The sequence below is a fragment of the Mytilinidion resinicola genome (genome assembly GCF_010093595.1).
Source record: "Mytilinidion resinicola strain CBS 304.34 unplaced genomic scaffold BDZ99scaffold_2, whole genome shotgun sequence".
In the NCBI taxonomy this organism is placed as follows: Eukaryota; Fungi; Ascomycota; class Dothideomycetes; order Mytilinidiales; family Mytilinidiaceae; genus Mytilinidion; species Mytilinidion resinicola.
The window spans coordinates 2,796,583-2,817,322 of record NW_022985438.1 but is presented as its reverse complement, the minus strand read 5'-3'; the positions used below and the strand labels follow the sequence as shown (position 1 = coordinate 2,817,322).

Below are 20,740 nucleotides of genomic sequence, written 5' to 3'. Positions count from 1 at the left end.
CCTTCTCACGTAAAACGACGAGCTCGGTCCACTCTGGAGCTGCAAGAAACGAAACACTAGCCGCCGAGGCTTAAGCAATTTGTGGGGAAGAATGGCTTGGACAAAGCAAACGAAGACGCTTAGACATTGGGCTTTTAAATAAGATTTGTACTATCTGAGAAATAGAAATATCAAAGTACCGACTACGTTCACCCTTACCTTTCTTTGTTCATCAACTCATGTCCGTCACCATCATCTCTTACCACTCACATTGCTTTTCAGCCAATTAGAGTCGATACCGAATCTTAGAACGAATCTCTTCAACCATCATGCCTATTGCGCTTTCGTGGCTCTTGCCAGCGTTGATGCTGGCTAATAGCAACTTGGTCCGATCTGCCCCGGTTGAGAATGCCGTCGCCGGCTCTTGGGCGGGCAGCAACCTTTACACCCTCCATGCGCTTCCCGCGGCCGACCAGAAGACTTACATTGAAACCTTGGCGGGAAGAGGCGCTAAAGTCCTTCGACTTTGGGGTAAGCTTAGTTCAAATCCCCTAAGGAGCGTCTTGCCCTTAATTAGCTGATCATTCGTTCTCTAGTTGTCGGATCCGACGGTGGATGCGTCAAAGGCAGCCCCGACGTCCAAAAGGTCGCTGATCTAGAAACTACTGTCGGAACATATGATACATCAGTGCTAGACGCACTCGACAACACGCTCAAAATCATGGCAGACAACGGGATGAAAGCCATCATCTCGCCTCACAACGCGAATTCCATTGCCGGGTTCGCTACCTGCGATGCTTATTGCACTAAGTTCGGGACCGGAACGAACTTCTATACTTCGAATGAAGCAAAGTCAGCCTACGATGCCCGCTTGAAGACGATCATCAGCTACAACTCGCCAAACTTTGGAAAGGCCTGGGGCGAGCTTTTCGACGTGATCCTGGCGTTTGACCTACAGAACGAGCCTATGATCGGGGCGATAGATTACCTGAACGGAAACGACGAGAGCGACTGGCTGTGTGGAAGGGCTGGGAACCTCAAGGCCCTCCTCAACGGATCAGGAGTCAAGATTGCCACGGGTGGAATAGGTGGATCCCAGTACGATGGCCACGAGTTCAACTTGCTTGACAAGGCCATACGATGCAGTGCCATCGATATCATGAGCGTCCATGGATACATGGGCACGGCGGCTAACTGGGCGTACTTCGTTGGGGGTGACAAAGACGTGATATCGGCCGCGAAGAATGCTAATAAGCATGTCATGATTGAGGAGTGGGGTGTGGATTCGAAATCTACGGACGACTTCGACAAGCAGGCTCAAGTCTTCAATAAAGCTGGTATTCCATGGGTATGTTGAAGTTGTTGCATTATCCAGATCGCATTGCTAATACCTCCCGCAGTTGTATTGGCAGGTGATTCCGGGAAAAGATGAGACCGAATCGGGGCACCAGGAGAACTGTGGTTATGATGGGTACGAGATTGGACTCGCTAGCTCCAAAGGCGACGTTGCAGGAGCAATCAAGAATGCTAACGCGGCGACTGCCGCCCAAGACTGGACTGGCTTCCTTTAGAATAGAGGTCAGGCAAATTTTGCCGGCGGGACAATCTACGATGACTATGCGGGATGTTGTCAGCTGAGCATCATGAAAGAGGAATCTGTTAATATCGCAAAATTCTCTTCTCTTATTCCTTGTATTTTGCTCTTTTTCTTCTCTTTTGCTCATGCCTCTTCATGTAGATACTTAGAAGCAGGTAGCCGCGCGGTTGCAGCCGTGAGGGTTGCTAGCCTTGTCTAATGAGGAACGCGCTCCAGAACAGCGCAGATTGTGACACGCCACCAAGACTGCGGATGCATGCATGCGAGACGGGATTGTAGACAAAAGAAGGCATCGTGATGGGATCGTGGTGTTGAGGCCAAAGTGTGATCAAAGCGGCACTGAGCGGGTCCAGAGGGCCAGCAAAGCTAGCCGCCCACGTGCCGTGTCCCGAAATAGGGGGCCCTGAAGATCAACCTGCAGAGCAACAACACCACCAGCCACACCACCAGCCTCGAACTCCCGTCTCGTATAGCCGCTGTGTGCTCAGAACCTCAGAACTCGCAGTTAGTCGAGGCTTCCAGAGACAACCTGACGACTCGTCCCTTCCTCAACATCCTCGGCTTTCATGGTTCAGCACAGGCTTCCTCGGGGTATACGAAATAGCGCAAGCCACTTCTCGAACCGCGTGCGCCATGGCTTTGAATTATTTCAGCCTCCACGGCCACAGTGAGCTGGCATACCTATCTAGGCACGCTTATTACTAGATAGGCCCTTCGTTTAGAGCAAAAGTGGTCCCTTCTAGGCTCTAGGGAGCCTCGCCGTCCGGAGACTCCGCGTGAATAGTAGGAAGGCTTATATACTTACGATACCTCTCTGTGTCGCATCTTCTTCCTCGTTTCGCCCATTGCATCAACCTGAAATTGACGCTCAGCGTCTCACACTCTCATTAACAGTCTTCCACATTCGTTCAAGTTGCTATTGGTTTCTACCTTTTGGATAATCTTGCATTTCTCAGTGTTAGCACATCGTTATCGACAATGCCGCAGATTATTTGTGATCGGGCCAGTAATTGTGGAGGAGGCGGCGGTGGAGCTCCGCCAGCGTCACTTTTGTGTACCTTCGACAGCCCGTACTTCACAAATAGGGTCGGAAGCGTCATTCCTACCTTCGGAATTGACGCTACCAACACCAATTTTCTACAGGCCTCGGGAAGCTTCACAAATGGCTGTAAGTTCACCTCGCGGATCTCAATGTAGCTATTTGGCTGACGTGTGCAAAGATGGAAGCATCTGCTCTTTTCCAACCGTTTACTCGGTTGGAGGAGCTAAAGCGACAAACGTGATTACTGTGCGTAGCCTGTCTTTGGATCCGTAGAACTGTTTGCTAAATCCTCGCTAGCCGAGCCTTGTTCCACCGGGAATGGCTGCCACCGTCTGTTCCGGAGGTGAGCTATCGATCCAAACTATTCATTATCATAAATTAACGAATATTCCAGGACTTCTTGCACCAGCGTCTACCGACGCCAATTCTGGCAGCACTACATACAATAGCCTCATGTGTCCATCCTTCACGTATAACCAGATGCCCACGGGTACCTGGACTTTGCAATTCTCGCAGCCGACCACCTCGGGATTCGCGCCCCTGGTCTTTGTCGTCACTTCTCCTACATATGTAACAGACTACGTCTACGGCACGATAACAAGTTCTACGACACTGCCTCCAGTCGCAACAAGTACTACGACAACAAGTCAGACAACCGGCACAACAACCTTGGTAAATACTCTCGCACCTGAACCATCATCCACTACCACCGCTACGGCGTATTCTACCACAGTCTTTGCTACTGATTACTCAACTCCACCGCCTTCTTCTACTCAAGTTGTTACTGAATATACGAGTACCATTCTATCGACTATCACCTTGTCCACCGAACCCTCTTCGACCACGACAGTGACAGAATATTCCGGCACTTCCGTAGCTACCGAACTCAGCACAAGCACTCTTGACAATATCGCAACGCTCACGGAATACATATGCTCAAGCTCTTCCTCTAGCTCGAGCTCCTCCTCAATTCCTGCAGCAGCCACGCCAACGCCCCTCTCATGTCCTAACGATGACGGGAAATCGTATACGGCCGCAGATGGCGCAGTCTTCACTATCGAATGTGCCACTGATCACTACGGCGGAAATCTGGCTATGTCTTATCAAGACAATCTCGAGGAATGCATCGAGCTATGCGACAGTACTGCTGGATGTGTTGATGTTTCTTTCCTGCCCGGCAATCCTAGCGGTCCCTGCTATCTCAAGCAGAGCGTTGGAGAAATGGAAACGAACAGCGAAGTTTGGGGCGCGCTGAAAGTCAGTGGCTCTACAGCTACCGCCTCATTCTCCTCTCCGTCTTCGTCGAGTATACCAGTCACCAGCTCACCTACCGGTGTCTCCTCGGCTTGTCCGAACGGAATTTCTTCGTCTGCACCCTCGTGTCCTAATTCGGATGGTACATGTTATGCTGTGAACGGAGCCCTGTATAGTATTTCTTGCTTTACAGACGATTACGGCAGCGATATCTCACTGAGCTGGGAATCCACCTTCCAGGCCTGCCTTACCACCTGTTCCATCACCCCCGGCTGCATCGATGTCTCTTACGCCGCGTCAAGCGACGGCGGAAACGCGCCCTGCTACATGAAATCAGCTGTAGGGGAAGCTAGGTCAGATAGCCGCATCTGGGGCGGCCGACTAATCTCATCCGCTGCGAGCTCCACCACGTCGACTTCAGTCTCAGCTTCCTCGACATCTGAAACTTCGAGCTCGGCGTCTTCAACCACCCTGACAACGATGATATCCACCGCCGTACCGTTCAAGGCACGCGCAAGCGTCGCAGCTGCCTTCACCAAGACGCCCAACTACACATACCCGCCCATCCCGCACACCACTGTCACGACCGGCCCTGTAACCACGAAAACTGTCACGCCATCCCCGTCTGGCATCGCAACCTCAACCTCCTACATTCTCGCGACGACGACATCGACTCAGACGCCTGCTCCGAGCGGCGTGAGGACGAGTACGGTCACGACAGCGAGTACGTCGCATGTTACGGTGACTTACCCGCCGAGCGTGGCTACTTCGACGCTGCAGACGGATTCGACGAGCTTCACCACTGCGACGCCAGCGAAGAGTGGCGTGGCGAGCACGACGGTGACGCTGGAGGCGTATCAGACGAGCGCGGCGGTTACGTGGGTGACCGGGGCGGCGCAGGTGTCGACGTTGACGGTGACGGGGTGTCCGAGTTCGAGTAGTTCAATTACGCCGCCGTAGGCTAGTGATGGGTAGGAGTAGTTATGCGTAGATTTCCAAAGGAGCAAATTGCCGAAGGGCGTTTATGCGGCACGCAGTCTACGGCCCTGAGAAGTAGCCACGCAATTTATATCTAACATTTACCGCGAAACTTTAGCCACTTCCCACGTACCTGCATCCAAAGCTTCCCATAATCCTTCCTATGCCCACCCCATCTCTCTCTCTCTCTCTCTCTCTCTCTCTCTCTCTCTCTCTACCCCTTCCGTGTGCCATTACCTCCAGAAGAAGTACTAGTCCTCTTCACCAAAAACGCCCCCCGCTCAATCGTATTCACGAAAACATACTCCTTCAAATACGCAAAACTACTCCAGCTCCCCACAAAATCAATCACCCCCCCATTCACCTCCCCATCATCCTCAGGATACACATCGAAAAACCCCAGCTCCTTCACCCCCCCGCCCGTCGGATCCCGCGGAATACTACTCACATCGTAAATCCGGAGCCCGGCACCGTAGTTGCTTTGATACGACACCCCGTCCTTGATGTACTGGTTGTGGTCGATCGAGTAGGCCGAGGACTTGTAGTAGCCCGTCTGCACGGGCGCGCTCAGGTTGGCGATGTTCCAGATGTACGTCACCGGGTGGCCGTCGGCGGCGGGCGCGGCGCCGTCGTACTCGTCGTACTCGTCGTCCATGAGGAGGTATTCTTGGTAGGTGGCGTCGAGGAGCCAGCCTTGGTGCGTGTACGAGGCGCCCGTGTACGAGGTGCGGGAGAGGATGGCGGGGGCGGTTTTGTCCGTCATGTCGTAGCTGTAGTTCAGCGTGTTAGCAGGGCTGAGGCGTTTATGGAGAGGGGAGGGGAGCGCACATGGTCAGTGTGTCCTCGTTGTAGCCGTAGCAGATCTCGCGGCCGTTGTACGCCGTGTCGGGGCCGTTATAGACGACGCATTGGGCGTCGTGCACGTAGCCGTCCTCGGAGGCGCAGCCTGGGGATGTTGGGTTGGATGGGTCGGAGAGGTCGATGGCGATGAGGCCAGCTTTGCAGGCGGAAGTGCGAGGGGCGGCGCCGTTGGCGTATGCGAATCCAGTAGCCTCGTTGATACTGACGGTGTGAGAACGGCCGGAAGGCAAGTCCTTGAAGATACCGGTGCAGTCTTTCTCTTTGTCAAATGTAACAGGCTTCTTAGGGTCAATAGTCAAGAGCTAGCACCATCATTAGCATTCAGTTGTGGGCGGGATCACACGATGCATACCTTCTTCATGTCAAAAATCTGGATGTTGTGCCCCTGGGCTTCGCTACCGATGACCATGTAGTGCTTGTACGCCCTGATCTCACGCCAAATCGCATTGACCGAGTACGTCGGCAGACGGCCGAGATAGCTCATCTTGCCCTCTGGCAAAATCTCGATGAAAGCCGCGCCATCAGCCTGACCGAAGGCAATGAACTCGCGGCCGTCGTCTGATGTCCAGCCCCAGGAGGAAGAGCCTTCGCCTGTTGTGCTACCGAGAGCGGAGTGACTGAGGAAATGATATAAATCGACCTAAGTGCGTGAGCTAAAGGAGCCAGGGGAGAGTTTGGGCGTAGGTTCGTACATTGTCACATCGGAAGGTGTTGTTTGCGTCTCCTTTGATGGCGGTTGCGAGACCGTCTATGCATGGAACGAAGCCGAGTTCCGGGTACTGCTCTGATTTATATGCGCCGGCGGCTTTCTAACGGTCGAAGGTGCTCTTAGCAGAAGCGTTAGTGTTGTGCCCGAAAAGCTAGGGGATACCGAGGACAGAGAAAACGAAGATGTAATAGGGACGTACGAATTTCTTTGCCATGATCATCTCATGCATCTTGCCCGATTTGTAAAGCTCAGCATCTTTCACAGCATCAACCGCCATCTCATGGGCAAAAGCGCATGACGCGAGAGCGAGGACGCTGAGCACTGCACGAGGGAACAGCATGACTGAGAGACTCGGACCAATCTTGACTCTAATTGATTGAGGATAGAGTAACACAATGAAGCAGAGCAGAGGGAGGCATCTTTATACTCGCGCAGGACCCACTCATCGCAGCGGTCACACGTCCTCGCCGAGGCCGTACTCTAAACTTACATTGTGTGTCATGGCTTCATCGTATCCTAGCTGTAGACCTATATGAAATCAGTGCTGGCCTTTTGCTGCATCTATCCTCAATGAGTCTCCTTCCGTAAGGGGCATAGTGCTTGGAGCGTGCCGGAAAGGGGTCCTAGCTGTGCCTGTAGTACGTGAGCTCTCCAACGAGCATCGCAGGCTCTCGAGATGCCGTCGAAACTAGACTGATGATACTAGCTTAGTATATTAATTTGAGAGGTCTACTCATTTAGCGTAGCTGCTCAAACTCGTCGTAGTCGAAAAGTCTCAGCTTGGCTGTACCTTTTGTAGAACCGGAAATCTGAATTTTTGCTTACCACTCGAAAGCCAACACGCTGGGCCGAGTACGACCGGTTCTTCAAAGCTATCAATTCATCTGGAACTGCGCGGATAGAGGCAGGTCACATCTCGCCATCCCAGGATTGCGTTGCGCAAGTCGTCTCTCCAGCGTCGCCATCGCGACGCATCAGCAACACCGAGGGTTGAAACAGCATTAGGAAGGCCGTTGAACGTAAGGCTCTCGTGTGCTTGGCCCCGTCTATAGGGTCTCCTTGAGTAGGTGTTTTGGCAGGTGAGTTAATCTGTGCGACTGGGCGCCCAGAGCCAAGCACGAAACGCCTGCCTACCTATCGCTAGAAGTGTCGTCTTATCGTAGAAACAGCGGCTGCTGGGCAGGCTTGTCCACCGTGGAACCGGATGAGGTGGTCCTATGGAGGGCGTGTCGAAGAGGAAGTCGATTAGGCGAAGAGGGCCGGTTGGACGCGGTGGAACTCGGAGCGATGATGGGCGTGGGGTAGACCGCCACTCCCGCGACGCGCATGTAACCTTATTTCCCCCTGCTCTGGCTGGTCATCGAGGTCCCGTGCCCTGCCGGTAAGAATGTGCAGATTAATTTCGTGATATTTGGTTTATTTGTGGTCGAGTCTACCAGGTTTCATGCTTTGAAGCTAAGATCGTACCGTGACTGTTGTTGCGAAGGCCGCCTTGGCACTACCTAGGGATGAATTAGGGCCGACTAGCGGAGCATCCTTCCCGAGATCTCGCCTATCTACTACGATACCAGCACGGAAGGTGAGTATGGTGAGAAAAGACGAAAATAGGGCATGAGTTGGACTGAAATGATGAAAGAAATAAGAAAAGAACAGGAATTGGGGAAGAAACTTGATTGAAACGAACCTTACTTATTTCGAAGTTAGATATTTGAGGGGCAAGGACGGTATTATATGCGCAGAGTGATGAGAAGCTTCCTATTGAGCGAGTTTCCATCGTGGCGTCCAGTCTTGTGCCGGTGGTATCTTACCCACACGTTTGGAGGTGACCTGACGTCAAGAATAAAGATATTAGAAATATAGTAAAGTGCTGGTATACAGAAAGAGAAATGCCCATCATCTTTCCAGAACTCCGTCTTGTGTTTTTGCGTGCCAAGTCTAAAACCATAACCGATCCTAACCACATGAATGATACAAGCGAACTGTATTTCCCGTCGTCCATCCTACCGACCATAGTGATGGAGCTCCGCAGTGCTGCTAGAAGTACTCCTCCCGTCGTCTTTATCCACATCCCTATCGTGCCGTCCATCCGATTCAAGCACTATAGTCGTCGCGACAGTCTTGATAATGCCATTCTGTTCTTCCAAACTGATGGAGTCATTATCGCGTGGTTCAGCCTTGCTAGCAAACACGTGTTGGGTGGTTGGGTTTCCAAGCGGATGTTCAGATCTATGCTTGGATATCCCATGCGAAGTAAGCTCGGTCGTGCCGCCACTACGGCTGTCCGAGTGGAAAGCATCAGTGCGATCAGAGCCTCGGACGACCTTGGAGATGAGGTCTGCCATGGAGAGTTCGATGTTGAGCTTGACGAGGTAGGCGAGAGGGTGGAATTGGACGTAGCTAGAAGATTACGCATTAGATGACTGTCTCAAGGCAGTAAAGCATTCCGAAAGGATAAGATCTACTTACACGAACGTGTTAGGTAGAGACATCATTCCCACAATGAGAACCTAGATCCCTGTTCAGTATTTATCAATAAAAGCAGGCAGATTGAAGGCTTACGTCCATAGCTAGCGACGCCACAACGATGACAGCGTTGAATGTGAAAAGAGGCTTATACTTGGTCAAGCCCCTCGCGATCAACTTTGACCGAACCAGGAAAAGGAAGTATCCATTGAGCGCCAAATCGATAAAGAGGAAAATGACCTTCTCTGCGCGATCCCAGACATTGTTGATATGAATATAGGTTTCATTGACTTTCATTCGCGCGGGGATCCAGATACAGAACACAGAGACATTGACCATGCCAATCAAAACAAACAGTAGCCACTTCAGCCTCATTGCTTTTTGTTTGTCTACCATGACAAGACCAACCCGGTTGGCTATGATTTGGAGAATGAGTTGCGTCTATAGATGGATCAATTTGACATAGAGATAAAAAAGAGTCCGAGGTGCTCACCTGCAACACCCACATGCAAACTTCGGAGACTTCGTTAGCAATGCATACGAAAGGTACGAGCATTATAATTTGGGGAACTCACTCAGACCAAAAAAGAAGCCAAATGACGGCCGAATATTGCCACGAAGGTAACACCACGTGTAGATGGTCATGACAAGATTGTTGATTAACTCCACCCAGACCATCCATGAGTAAGGGTTCCACACTCGCTGCGTTCTCTTGTATATCGCAACAGTCTGGCGAGCAGCCTTCATGGACGTGAGAACAAAGAAGCCAAGAGCGAACCGCATAGCAATGCTTGGGACATCCATCTCGCTTTCGATAATCTTCCCCATCTTGAAACAATGTGACAGCGATGCTAGAAGAAGCGATGGAAAATCAGAGCTTTGGAAGCAAGGAAAAAGTAAAGAACGCAATGTGGAAAATTCGAGTGTGGGGATGATGGGTGCAAGGTGATCCCTATAACACTCGCAGGAGTGAGGGTCTAGCGTCACGGATGACGGGAGTAGTGAGATTCGTATTCAGGGACATGACAGACACGGAAGCGGGCGGTGTGAAAACCCCATAACAGGTATGCCCATGACACGATGAACTCTCTTGAGATGAGCCTCGCGGGCTCCTTCCGTCCAGCCAACATGGGTTGGAGGATTTGGAACGGTTCGTCGAAGTTATTAAAACACACTACGGCCAGATGCGGGCTCATCCTGACCGAAAATCTGGAGCTGATCTACGATTATCGAGGACGTGGAGGATGGTTTCTTTACAGCCACCCGCATGTACATACATGCAGGTGGCTTGCGGTAAGTTGCGTGGGCTTCCCGTAGTAATGTGGCGGTTGATATGCCGGTGTATCTGAGCGGCCCGATATTTCGCCTTCGGCCTGATGAAATCGGATCCCCACTGTAGGGCCTTTTTTAAAAGTTTGTTCCCATTCGGCATCTTTGAAGCAGGAGAACTGGAAAGATGCACTCAGTTGAACGCTGATTTCGTCATGTTAGGCTAGCGAAAGGGTCCTTTGATGCCACTGCGGACCTACGGAGGTGGTCTGATCGGTATCTTGGGGAACAGGGGCGTCTAAGCCTAATCTTCAGCCACTCCATTCATGCGACGTGCCTGAACAGCCAGGCTCGGCTGCATGAAGTCTCAGCTTGGGTTTCCGTACCTAATATTTATCCTCAGCCAGACTTTCTGTCTCGGAAATTCCCATTGCTGTTAGAGCGTCGACAGGTACTGCATCAGCTATCGCTCGTTATAAGTGGGTATTGCTGATGAGAACTTTGATGTCCGCGCCGTGATGAGAACCTGAGTGGAGCTTTGGACCATGTCACTGGGGTTCAGTGCCCTCATATTCAGATTCCCCATACTCAGATCCCCCGAAATACCTGTTGTGGGCTGATGTATGCGTCAACCTGTGGAGAAATCAGCAGCCTTACGACCGAAACCCATCAGGTGTCGCCATGTACCGAGGCCACGGGTTTCATCCGTGCTCCGTGGATACCTGCGGAAGTTGTGAGTTCAGATCGACACGTGGTTTTGACTTTGGTTCGCCTGCCTGCCGTGCACTAGGATATCTGACGTGCACTAAAGCAAGCCATGCGTTGAGAGTCATGCTCTCTCACCGATAAGAAGCACGTCGAGCGAGCTTTCACAGCTACTGCCTCTTTCTCTTCGTTCACTGTGAAAGTTGCTGGCTCATCATCCACGATAACTATATTAGTCGTGAAGGACGTATCAAGGCGGCAAATGACACGCTTGATTGAAATCTCAAGGTTCAATCGAATGGTGGAAATTTCCAGAGGGTTTGCGAATGCTGTGTGCGTGGCTAAGGGTCGCAAGCACTTATCTAGAAAACGCTTGAGGCTCTGTGAAAAATGTGTTGGCTAACTAATCATGAAAGAAGATAGGCGCGGGGAGGGGTGGATGGCGTTCGAACGTAGATGTGCAATTGGTCTCCCATGAGTCCATTGAGCTGAACTTTAAGATTACTCCTCTTTCGAAACCCAAGGTGGACCTCGAATGGTCTCGGTGATATCTACTGTGAACCTTAGGGGCCTTAGACGGAGCAGACTGCTCATGAGGTTTAGCGGCAAGCCACCGACGTTCAATACTCATCCAAATTTGTATTGCTTGCGACCCTCGTTTCCGGGCGATCTGGAAGCTGTTACAATTGGAGGAAGATATGTTGTCTAGCCATTTGCTTGCGATTCATGTTCTGCATATGTGGCAGGTTCTAGATTGTCGGCGCGGGAAAGGTTGCAAGTCTCGCCTAAAAGTTAGTGTGGTGTCGGGATGTTCTGGAGGTCAAAAGGGATGCCAAGGCGCCATGACCATAAAGAATTTAGCACGTGATATTGACCGGCACGCCGCATTAGGATGGTGGATTCTAACAATTCGACCTCGAGGTTTGATTTTACGGTATTTAGACCTCAAAGGCGTTGCGATTTTGCTCAATGATAGTGACATCTCAGACAGGGCTTCGATCTCACCCACTTAGCACCCAGATTCAGACCATGGAAACAGCAGGCATCTGCATGTATGAATGGGAGCCAGTCCGTCCGCGATAATCGAACGCCAAGCCAATTCACTATAGTATCCGCCCTGGTTCCATTCATAAGTTATTCGCAATTGTTCAACTCCACGACCTTTGTATCCTGATCTCAGCCCTTCACCGCAAAATCATATCTCAACCACTCCCGCCCCATCAAGTACCATTCCCCCTGGCCCTACTGTCTCCACACCCTGCCTCTTCGCCTTCTCACTCCCCACTCCTCCGCCCCCGACGATCACCCTACCCTTGTTCTTTCCCTTCGTCCACACCCTCGTATCTCTGGGGTCAAAGCCCCCGTTCCCCCAGAGCGCCCACTCGGGCGTATCGCCCCCAATATAATCCTCCGGTCTCCACTCTCCACCGCCCTCATACAACTCGAAGAACTTTTCAAAGTCGATACGGGTTGCCCACTTCCCGTCTCTGAGGAATCTCTCTTTATCCGCGAGCAGCACGCAGCAGCTGTGCGCGTGCTCGGCCGCTATGCCGTAGTGCAAGCCCCTGTTGCTCAGCTCTTCCGCAAGCGCCTCTACAAACGCGGCTACCTCTTCGTAGAAGGGCACGTTCTCCATGGTAATCCCTGCACCGCCAGCGGCAGAAGTACCGCAGTACGTGACGCCCTTCACTTCGACGAACCCTGGTAGCGCGCGCTCGACCAGATCCGCGTAGCCGCGCACTTCATCCGCCATGTTGAAGTTCTTGACGAGCGTGAGGCGGAAGACGGTACGCTGCTCGAACCTCCGCTTTTTCAGGATGTCCAGACACGCACAGAAGCGCTCCCAGAAATCTCGATGGAGCGGTCGATCGATCTTCCTTAGACTGTCTTTGTTAGACGCGTCGATGGAGACGTACAGCTGCGTGACGGGAATAAGGGCCTCGAGCTGGGCGGGGTGCTGCGCATTGCAGACGAGGAAGGTCGAGATGCGGTTCGCGTGCATGATGGCGACGAGTCCGTTGATATGAGGGTAGAAGATGGGCTCGCCGACGAGGGAGAGGGCGCAGTGTCGGATGCGCATGGCTTCCGCAAAGCGCTCAGCGCGGACGCCTGGGACGCCTTTCATTGCTTTGATTTTCTTGTAGTGAGCGGTTGTAATGCCATCAAATATCACTTCGGGGGCGTCGGTGACCCAGCGCCAGGTGGTTCCTACGGGATTGGTGCCGTGGCGCCAGCAGAAGACACATTTGTTGCTGCATGATAGGGAAGGTGTGGCTTCCATGCACAGATGAGATGCAATGCCGTAGAATGAGTATTTGTAGCAAGATCCACGGCCTCTGAGTGCGGATTTGGTCCAACGGCAAATCTTAACACCAGAATGAGAGCCTATGATGCTGTAGCCTTGCTTGGTGAGGGAGGCGTGGGTCGGAGAGGACGTTGGGACCATCTCTTTCAATTGAACTACCGCAGGTGTCTTCAGCTTAGACTTGTACGTCGTGAAGTCGATTGCCAAAGGCGCTGAATCGGCAGGTTCCTCTGTGTTGATCATTCGCCCAAGGTCCTCGAGATCGTCCACTCTCACCAGTTTTTGAGGTCTCCGCGCTTTCGTGGAGACAGGAGTCTCGTCGTCGCTATTTTCCACGCCCTCAATGTCCTCTTCGTCACTTTCTACAGCGTCTCCACTCCCTGCCACTCCGTCACCTAGCCCCTTTCCCGCAGCAATCTCAGCCAGGACCTCTTGCACACCAAGTCGCCATTCATTTAGCCTCTCTTGTGCAGCACCTTTAACATCTCCCATACCCAGTGGGAATGCTCGCTTTCTCGCAGTCAGCTTCGCTAGCCATTTATCCACTTGTTTCGCCTGCGAACAGAATCCTTCCTCCTCTGTAGGCCATCCTTGCTTGTCTCCAAAGCCGAAAACAGTATATCCAAGCAGCCCAGACAGCGGTGCCGTGTCGATTCGAAAGTCGTTGTGGGTTTCTTGGAGATTTTCGAGGAAGATGTCGAGTACGGTGTCGATATCATACGAAGGAAGTAGAACGAGATAGACATATTTGGTGTTTGGGTCCGTCTTGGGAGGGCTGATGAAGTAGTCATCGTACTCGATGTAGGAAAGATCAAGGAGTTCAGGTTTGAGCAACGACGGAAGCTCTGAAGTATTCTCAATCCAAGTCGTTAACTCCTCCGCAAACTTGGTAGCAAAGACTTCCGTTGTCCCTGCGAGTGAGGAGAAGAAGATCAACGGCTGAATCTTATCTGTTGTGTGATCGAAGTCTTTAGCCTGTTTCTGGCCCGATTTCAGTTTCACTCCCTTCACCGTCTTCGGCACTCGACTCCGCTGTTGTACCAGTGGCGGTGATGAGTCCTCGGCGCGGAGTTCTAGGTCTAATTCTTGCTTCTCCGTGCGACCCTCTAGTTGCCACGGAAGACTGATGTCTTCATCTTTCTTAGCTGGAGAGATCGGGACTGGCGACAGAGAAAGCTTTTCGCGCTTCCTTCTTGCATTCTGTATTAGTCGTATGGCAGCAATCAGCGATATTGCGGAAAAGATGACGGGCAGTCTATGAGCGTGCCAAATCTCGAGTATCTCTACTCACTACGTTAGAGTCGTTTTCGTGAAGTACGGAGGGTGAAGTTAAATTCCGGAAGTGTCTTACCAGTAGGCAATTGCCCAAGACGCGTTGATACATCCATTGCGGGGTTGTGTGGTTTCGCTGCAGATTTCACCCGTGGAATTTTGAATGGCGGGGTGGTGCCAAGATTTTATTATACATCATCAATCACTTCAGCATTATTGGAAGGATTCAAACTCCTTCGGAATGAATGGATTTTTACTGATTATAAGATTTTATCAAGTGAGACCTTTTCCTGTGCTTCATCAAAGCTCTCGTTTGGAGATGCCTTTATTTACCAAATGGGTCGAAGACTATTGAGGCTCGCTTTGCTATAATGCCAATCCTGATGGCGCTTCACATCCTTGCTTTTTAGGCTTTATCCAAGCCGAAACGCTGAATATATGCGTACCGATCCCGACAAGCCTCCGCGTATGTTCTCTCGATGACCCAATGAAGAGTCTTGCCAAAGTGAGCGTTAAGCATATGAAGAAAGAAGAACTCGTAGCTTCGTCCGCAAGCTTTGATCAACCAAGCAGCTCCACATCCAACCCAATTGCCCGCATGAAAAGATTCACGTGGCCTAATCTCACACTAGCCAGCTCAGCCGGAAGCGCCTTGCTTACTGCCACAGTATCCATCACCCGATCCTTGACGCCAAGGACTAGTCTCTGCTGCTGCTCGGGACTAGCACCTACACCCATAGCCGCGAGGAACTGCCAAACATACACATCCTCTGTGTCATTGACTGACCCTGGGAAGATCGACGGAAGGACGGGCTCCACAGCGTCGAAGAGTCGATTGTACAGCTGCATCCACTGCTCCCAGTCACCGGGATTCATTTCTGGCGTTGATTGTTTCACAAGCTCAGCTCGCGAGATGAGCATGGTGAGTAGTGACATGCCGATCTTGGTGCGAGTGACAAGGTGCAGATTCGTGCGATCCAGGATAAGGCCTAAAAGCCCAATGACGATGTTCAAAGGCGACTCGGCGATATGGGCAAAGAGCGGCGGCATCACTGCATGCGAAAAGAGTTCCACTTCTTCGCGGATCGCTGGAGATAGATTCGGCTCATCCGGAGACGGAACAGCCTTTGCGACGACTGAGAGCATATCAAGGTGGACGACGATCATGGTGAGCATAATGATGCGCTGTTGCTCGTCGATTTGGCGGAAGATTCGTGGAATAGCCTTCTTGCCCTTTGCATGCGAGAGTATCGCAATAAACGGATGAGGCGTAAGCGAACTGAAGATATCGTTAGAAGATATAATGAACTGAACATGTTGCACACTTACTTCGGGTTGATGGGCTCCATGATTTTTAGATCTTGCCATAGTGTTTCATGCAGCCTTTGGGTCCCAGTTTGCCATTCCATGTGTGCCTGGATAGTTTGCGGATCACTATTCTCGGCTAAAGGTGGAGGCATCCGCCGCTCATGGTCCTCCAGTTTCATCAGACAGTCGTAAACGTTCTCAATGTTTCGCAGAGTCGTCTTGCGATCAATAATGGTTGAGCCATGCGCATTTACTCCGCTAGGTCTTCGGCCCGACCCTTGAGCGCCGTCTCCATGATCGGGGCGCTTGATGTTCAGGAGTGGCTTGGGTGTCTTTGAATTGCTGAAGGAGATCTTTCCCAGACTTCCTTCAATTACAAGTTGCTTGTTTTTTGGCTTGGCCTTTGCAGCTTCCACAGCTCTCTGTACCTGCTGCTCCATCCGCTGCATATGGTTATCTCCGCCTCGGTGGTGTCTACGGCCCATGCCATACCTACCACCGGTTTGAAATAGATATGTTTGAGCGAACTGGCTAGCGGGCTGATGCGGGTTCTGCCGTGGTGCTCCTCGGATCTGGCAATACACCTGATAATAGAAGTCTTCTGTCAGCGCCGCTTCTGGCCCATGCTCTTCAAGCCCACCCGTCGCAGCCATTAGCTGCTGCAATTGGATCCGAGTGATGAAATTCTTGTCCTGCGGAGTCATCAACCCATTATCCTTGGACAAGAGATGGATTTTGTGGTTTCTCTTAGCACGCTTGGCATCTTCGATCAGATACGCAGCTCGTTCTTCTTCGGTGAGGTGCAGGAGCTGCTCCGGGTGAGTCACGACACCGGGAAAAGAGGGACCTCGAGCATGGCTAGGCCCTAGCTGTGGTCCTCGTTGAAACTCGCCTTGTTTCTGTTGGCCTGGTTGAGTAATTGGCTGACCGTGGCCAGAGAGCCTATTCGGATTTTGCAAGATTTGTCTCGGCTGAGAAGGGGGGCGCTGAGCCTGCTGCACAGGCGTGTGCCGTGCAGGCTGATCGGGTACGGACTGCCTGTTCCGTTGCAGAATCGTCGGCTGCTGTTGGCCAGGTGGTGGAATGGCATGACCAGGCAATTCAGCGTGCGCTTTAGGTGGGGGGCGCGAAGGAGGCGGCTGCTGGGGACGCTGCAATATTTGCGGCGGGCCAGAGAACCCACCTTGTTGACTAGGCATCTGTCCATAATGTGAAGGATATTGCGCCTGTGGTTGAGGGGCAGCCGCTGGCGGTGGAGGTTGGGCTTGAGGCATAGACTGAGGCGTGGGCTTCTTGTTCTGGGCAAGCATCATTGCCTCTACCTCCTCGAGGCTCATCATCTTCCTCGCCGGAGCAGCAGGCGCAGCAGCAGCATTGGTTTCCTGGCGCTGGTGTGCTTGTTGATTCTGGGCTTGCCTTTTGGGGTTGATGCCCCAGATGCTCGCATTGGCCTCCAGGTCGGGAATGTAGGTTGGCTGGGCATATGGCTCGTAGCCACTCTTAGCAGGTTTGGCCGGCTGGGTCGTGTGCCTCGTAGCATGGATGTTTGGAGGAGGCTGTTTTGCCTGCCAGAGCAGGCCCTCTCCCTCGATGGCATCGGCGACGCGCGAGGTCTGGCCAGCGAAGTCGAAGTCCTTGCCGACAGCCTTATCGTTTCCAAAAGTGTCATCGTTGAAAGTATCGTCGGTCTCGTCGAGCTGGTCGCCTAGTCCGTCGTACGTCTCTTCAAAATCGATGCTGGGCAAATTAGCACCGCAGGACCAAGACGTTTGCACAGAGACTCACGCATCATCGTCGTCTGCCGCACCTCTGCCAGAGAGACCCGCAAAGGCATCCTGGGCCTGGCCGAAGCCCGGTGCCTGGGACGAGTGCCCCCGGTCTCTCGGAAGGGTGGCATCGAAGCCGAAAAAAGACATGGTGGGGCAGCCTCAGTGGTCAGCGACGCTGGCGGTGGCTCAGAATGTCGCGGTGATTATGTCCAGGAGCAAGGGCGGTATAGACGAGAGTGAGATGGCAGCCACATAAGAAGCTAGAGTGGATGGTGGGGTGGCTAGCAATGTGTCGCGCAACGGGTGCGTCTGCAGATGCCGGTTGAGACTGATGGACAATGGGTGGCGAATGAAGGTAGCTAGGCCTGCAGTTCGGTCAGCGAGTGTCCCGCGCAGCAGCGCAGCAGCGGCGGTTGGCAGTGAGGTGGCGGCGACGGCGACGGCGAGGTTCGTTGGCGATGGTGGTGTGGTGGTGATGTTTTGGGTGGTGATGTTTTGGGTGGCCCTCGATGACGGCTTTCGCCGCTGCACTCGCCAAGCAATTCGCTGCTCCTTGCGCGGCCTCGTCCCTGAGAGGCGCATCAGTCCGCCCAGCCAAATTCAACCCTCTCCCTTTTCTCCCCACGATCCTCCCTCCTGATTCCGTGCCTCCCGTCCCCTCGCTTCTTCCTCCCGCCGCGCCGCTCGTTGCCATTGCCCGGCGCCCTTTGTCCCCTCTTTTCTTTCCTTGGTACCTTTGTCCGTCTGGGCGCCCGTGGACCGCCCTGTGCCACCCTCCGAGGACAACGGATCCGCCCTCGCCCTCGTGTCCCTCCCAGACCTCGCTCCCACAACCTTCTCTCCTCGCATCTTCCTCCGGCAACCGTCAAGGTGGAGGGCAAAACGGGCGACTCCTCTGAAAAGAGCCAGAGCCAGCGGTTCGAACAGCCGCCTTCCAAAATGGCGGGCACGCAGCGATATCTGCGCTACATTATATTTGCCCTCGTGGTATGCCAATTCCACGCGGATTATCAGCCATTGCGTGTACTGACCTTGTCCAGTGCCTAATCCTACTCTTCTTCATCTCCTCGTCCTCCACCGTTCCCGCGACACCGTGGCAAAGCGGCAAGCCAGAAACGGTAAAGGAGATTGGAAACCAGAGCACCTCACCCAAGACTGCCCCTACAACCCCGAATACCCAGAATGAGTTGCCCCCGGCCACCGCATCTGGGAGCCGTATGAACGCGACCTTTGTCACTCTTGCCAGGAACTCGGATCTCTGGGAGATTTCCCGCTCCATTCGCCAGGTCGAGGACCGCTTCAATCGCAAGTTCAACTACGATTGGGTCTTCCTCAACGATGATGACTTTGACGACGAGTTCGTCAAGGTTACCACTTCCTTGGTTTCCGGAAAGACAAAGTACGGCAAAATCCCCACCGAGCATTGGTCCTTCCCCGACTTCATCGACCAGGACAAGGCTGCCGCAGTCCGTGAGGAAATGAAGGAGAAGAAGATCATCTACGGTGACTCCATCAGCTATAGACACATGTGTCGATACGAATCCGGATTCTTCTTCCGCCACCCGTTGATGCTAGACTATGAGTGGTACTGGCGTGTGGAGCCCAGCATTGAGCTCTTCTGCGACATCAACTACGATACCTTCAAGTTCATGGCCGACAACAAGAAGAAATACAGTTTCGTCCTCAGCTTGTACGAATACGTGGAGACCATCCCAACCCTTTGGGATGCTGTCAAGAACTTTACCGCAACACACCCAGAGCATGTTGTGAAAGACAACTCTATGGGCTTCCTGAGTGACGACAACGGCGAATCTTACAATCATTGCCACTTCGTAAGTAAAATGAATCCCCCTTATTCCTGTAAAATCTGACTTTGTTCTTGCAGTGGTCCAACTTCGAGATTGGCAATCTGGACTGGCTCCGCTCCAAGGCATACGTCGATTACTTCGAATCCCTCGACCATTCCGGCGGATTCTTCTACGAACGATGGGGCGACGCGCCTGTACACTCGATCGCAGCTGCTTTGATGCTCCAGAAGGATGAGATTCACTTCTTCAACGACATTGCATACTATCACGTGCCATTCACCCATTGCCCGACGGGCCAGCAGACACGACTGGATCTGAAGTGCCATTGCAACCCCAAAGATAACTTTGACTGGAATGGGTATTCATGTAAGTTGAACGCCGTCATCATGCAAACGAAAGTTGTATCTAACCCTGTAAACAGGTACTTCGCGCTTCTATGAGGTCAATGGAATGACAAAGCCAGAGGGGTACGAAAAGGAGCAATAAACACCCTCAGACTAGCACCTGTAATTCCCACTCACCCTCCAACTTCTCTCGTCGGCACCTCTTTTTATCCTATCCGCATCACTCATCGTAAACCGCGTCACCCACTGACTCCTTTGCTCGCGGATAGCGCTCCCGCATCTGCTAAGGAATGGAGTTTCTGGCTCCTCAAACGCATCTTCCTTGTCATCCTCATCATTGCGGCGTTAGGCGCTTGGCTGGGTTCGAAGACAAGGCGGCCCGGATTCGGTTAAGGAGTGTGTATTACTGGAAAGAAAGCCATATCTGCATCACTTATTTGCTCTTCGTTGCATCTTTCAATCGTATCCGTTGTGTAACTGGACGGAATAGGGACTGCTTTGTGGTTTAAGGCTGCACTGGTCGGCAGATGGCGTTTACGGATGTGCACGGTATCGCACGGCATGGCTTGAGCTGGACGGTTCAGGGGAATGTTTTGCAAGTACATGTGTATCATTAGCTTATCGCTGCAGCTAAATCGAGTACGCGGTGTTCCAATTGCAGGTGCCTAGGTGGAATCTTCATGTTGCCAAGCGGCCTTCAGGCTAATCCGGAAAATGACTAGCTTCATTCTGAGTGAGGTCGCTGCCAAAAACCCCCGTCGGACGCACTGATGGCTTGACCATTCACTTTTAATCTAATCAGTAACACTTCCATTAAGCCCAGAGGCACCTGTCCTTACTGCATGAACAGTTGCAAGATTCAACCAACGTACTTTTCAGAGCTCGGCCTAGGCGTTCAAGTAAACTATTCATCACCATGAAAATGCATGCTCATGCCGAAACGGAAGCTCGAAGTAGTTCCCACTTCAGCCCTACCCTGCTTGCTTCCTCACCAACGAGTTTGCTAGGTCCAAATCTCCAACGAATCCTTTTCACTAATCCATAGCTAGATGAGACATCCATACCTGATGATGCAGC

The 20,740-nt window shown here is 52.3% G+C and overlaps 7 protein-coding genes across 7 annotated transcripts; 3 read left to right on the top strand and 4 right to left on the bottom strand.

Annotated features, from left to right (window-relative positions):
* Positions 1 to 218: 218 nt before the first annotated feature.
* On the top strand, positions 219 to 1,815 carry BDZ99DRAFT_458460 (beta-1,3-mannanase). The gene is made up of 3 exons (XM_033718918.1): positions 219 to 510; positions 576 to 1,327; positions 1,380 to 1,815. Exons 1-3 carry the CDS (start codon positions 309 to 311, stop codon positions 1,548 to 1,550), a joined length of 1,125 nt encoding a protein of 374 aa, XP_033583577.1. The 5' UTR covers positions 219 to 308; the 3' UTR covers positions 1,551 to 1,815.
* A 1,197-nt stretch (positions 1,816 to 3,012) lies between these two features.
* Positions 3,013 to 5,297, top strand: BDZ99DRAFT_458459 (uncharacterized protein). The gene has a single exon (XM_033718917.1). It carries the CDS (start codon positions 3,072 to 3,074, stop codon positions 4,830 to 4,832), a length of 1,761 nt encoding a protein of 586 aa, XP_033583576.1. The 5' UTR covers positions 3,013 to 3,071; the 3' UTR covers positions 4,833 to 5,297.
* On the bottom strand, positions 4,888 to 6,761 carry BDZ99DRAFT_407585 (uncharacterized protein; the record flags this gene model as incomplete). The annotated part of the gene is made up of 5 exons (XM_033716483.1): positions 4,888 to 5,620; positions 5,679 to 6,013; positions 6,064 to 6,351; positions 6,404 to 6,520; positions 6,590 to 6,761. Coding segments are annotated over 5 exons (1,468 nt in total), but the record flags the coding sequence as incomplete, so codon positions are not given.
* Positions 6,762 to 8,420: 1,659 nt separating this feature from the next.
* Positions 8,421 to 9,729, bottom strand: BDZ99DRAFT_376053 (uncharacterized protein; the record flags this gene model as incomplete). Its single annotated transcript, XM_033715010.1, has 5 exons — positions 8,421 to 8,817; positions 8,887 to 8,927; positions 8,980 to 9,324; positions 9,377 to 9,396; positions 9,459 to 9,729. Coding segments are annotated over 5 exons (1,074 nt in total), but the record flags the coding sequence as incomplete, so codon positions are not given.
* Positions 9,730 to 11,807: 2,078 nt separating this feature from the next.
* BDZ99DRAFT_494406 (uncharacterized protein) lies at positions 11,808 to 14,550 on the bottom strand (the record flags this gene model as incomplete). Its single annotated transcript, XM_033723307.1, has 2 exons — positions 11,808 to 14,445; positions 14,514 to 14,550. The coding sequence occupies 2 exons, from the start codon at positions 14,548 to 14,550 to the stop codon at positions 12,053 to 12,055; spliced, it is 2,430 nt and encodes an 809-aa protein (XP_033583573.1). The 3' UTR covers positions 11,808 to 12,052.
* A 131-nt stretch (positions 14,551 to 14,681) lies between these two features.
* BDZ99DRAFT_434017 (uncharacterized protein) lies at positions 14,682 to 17,984 on the bottom strand. Its single transcript, XM_033717420.1, has 3 exons — positions 17,528 to 17,984; positions 15,764 to 17,479; positions 14,682 to 15,713 (listed from the first exon to the last, which is right to left on the bottom strand). Exons 1-3 carry the CDS (start codon positions 17,656 to 17,658, stop codon positions 14,996 to 14,998), a joined length of 2,565 nt encoding a protein of 854 aa, XP_033583572.1. The 5' UTR covers positions 17,659 to 17,984; the 3' UTR covers positions 14,682 to 14,995.
* Positions 17,985 to 18,450: 466 nt separating this feature from the next.
* Positions 18,451 to 19,805, top strand: BDZ99DRAFT_377200 (glycolipid 2-alpha-mannosyltransferase; the record flags this gene model as incomplete). The annotated part of the gene is made up of 4 exons (XM_033715057.1): positions 18,451 to 18,498; positions 18,552 to 19,343; positions 19,397 to 19,685; positions 19,741 to 19,805. 4 exons carry the CDS (start codon positions 18,451 to 18,453, stop codon positions 19,803 to 19,805), a joined length of 1,194 nt encoding a protein of 397 aa, XP_033583571.1.
* Between the last annotated feature and the right edge of the window lie 935 nt (positions 19,806 to 20,740).

What these genes read in the sequence shown, in the direction of transcription:
- BDZ99DRAFT_458460 (XM_033718918.1), top strand. Translation starts at nt 309, where the DNA reads ATGCCTATTGCGCTTTCGTGGCTCTTGCCAGCGTTGATGCTGGCTAAT. An exon ending in TAAAGTCCTTCGACTTTGGG is followed by an intron (nt 511 to 575) that starts GTAAGCTTAGTT and finishes TTCGTTCTCTAG; the next exon opens with TTGTCGGATCCGACGGTGGA. An exon ending in ATAAAGCTGGTATTCCATGG is followed by an intron (nt 1,328 to 1,379) that starts GTATGTTGAAGT and finishes TACCTCCCGCAG; the next exon opens with TTGTATTGGCAGGTGATTCC.
- BDZ99DRAFT_458459 (XM_033718917.1), top strand. Translation starts at nt 3,072, where the DNA reads ATGTGTCCATCCTTCACGTATAACCAGATGCCCACGGGTACCTGGACT.
- BDZ99DRAFT_434017 (XM_033717420.1), bottom strand. Translation starts at nt 17,658, where the DNA reads ATGTCTTTTTTCGGCTTCGATGCCACCCTTCCGAGAGACCGGGGGCAC. An exon ending in GCGGCAGACGACGATGATGC is followed by an intron (nt 17,480 to 17,527) that starts GTGAGTCTCTGT and finishes TAATTTGCCCAG; the next exon opens with CATCGATTTTGAAGAGACGT. An exon ending in ATGGAGCCCATCAACCCGAA is followed by an intron (nt 15,714 to 15,763) that starts GTAAGTGTGCAA and finishes CGATATCTTCAG; the next exon opens with TTCGCTTACGCCTCATCCGT.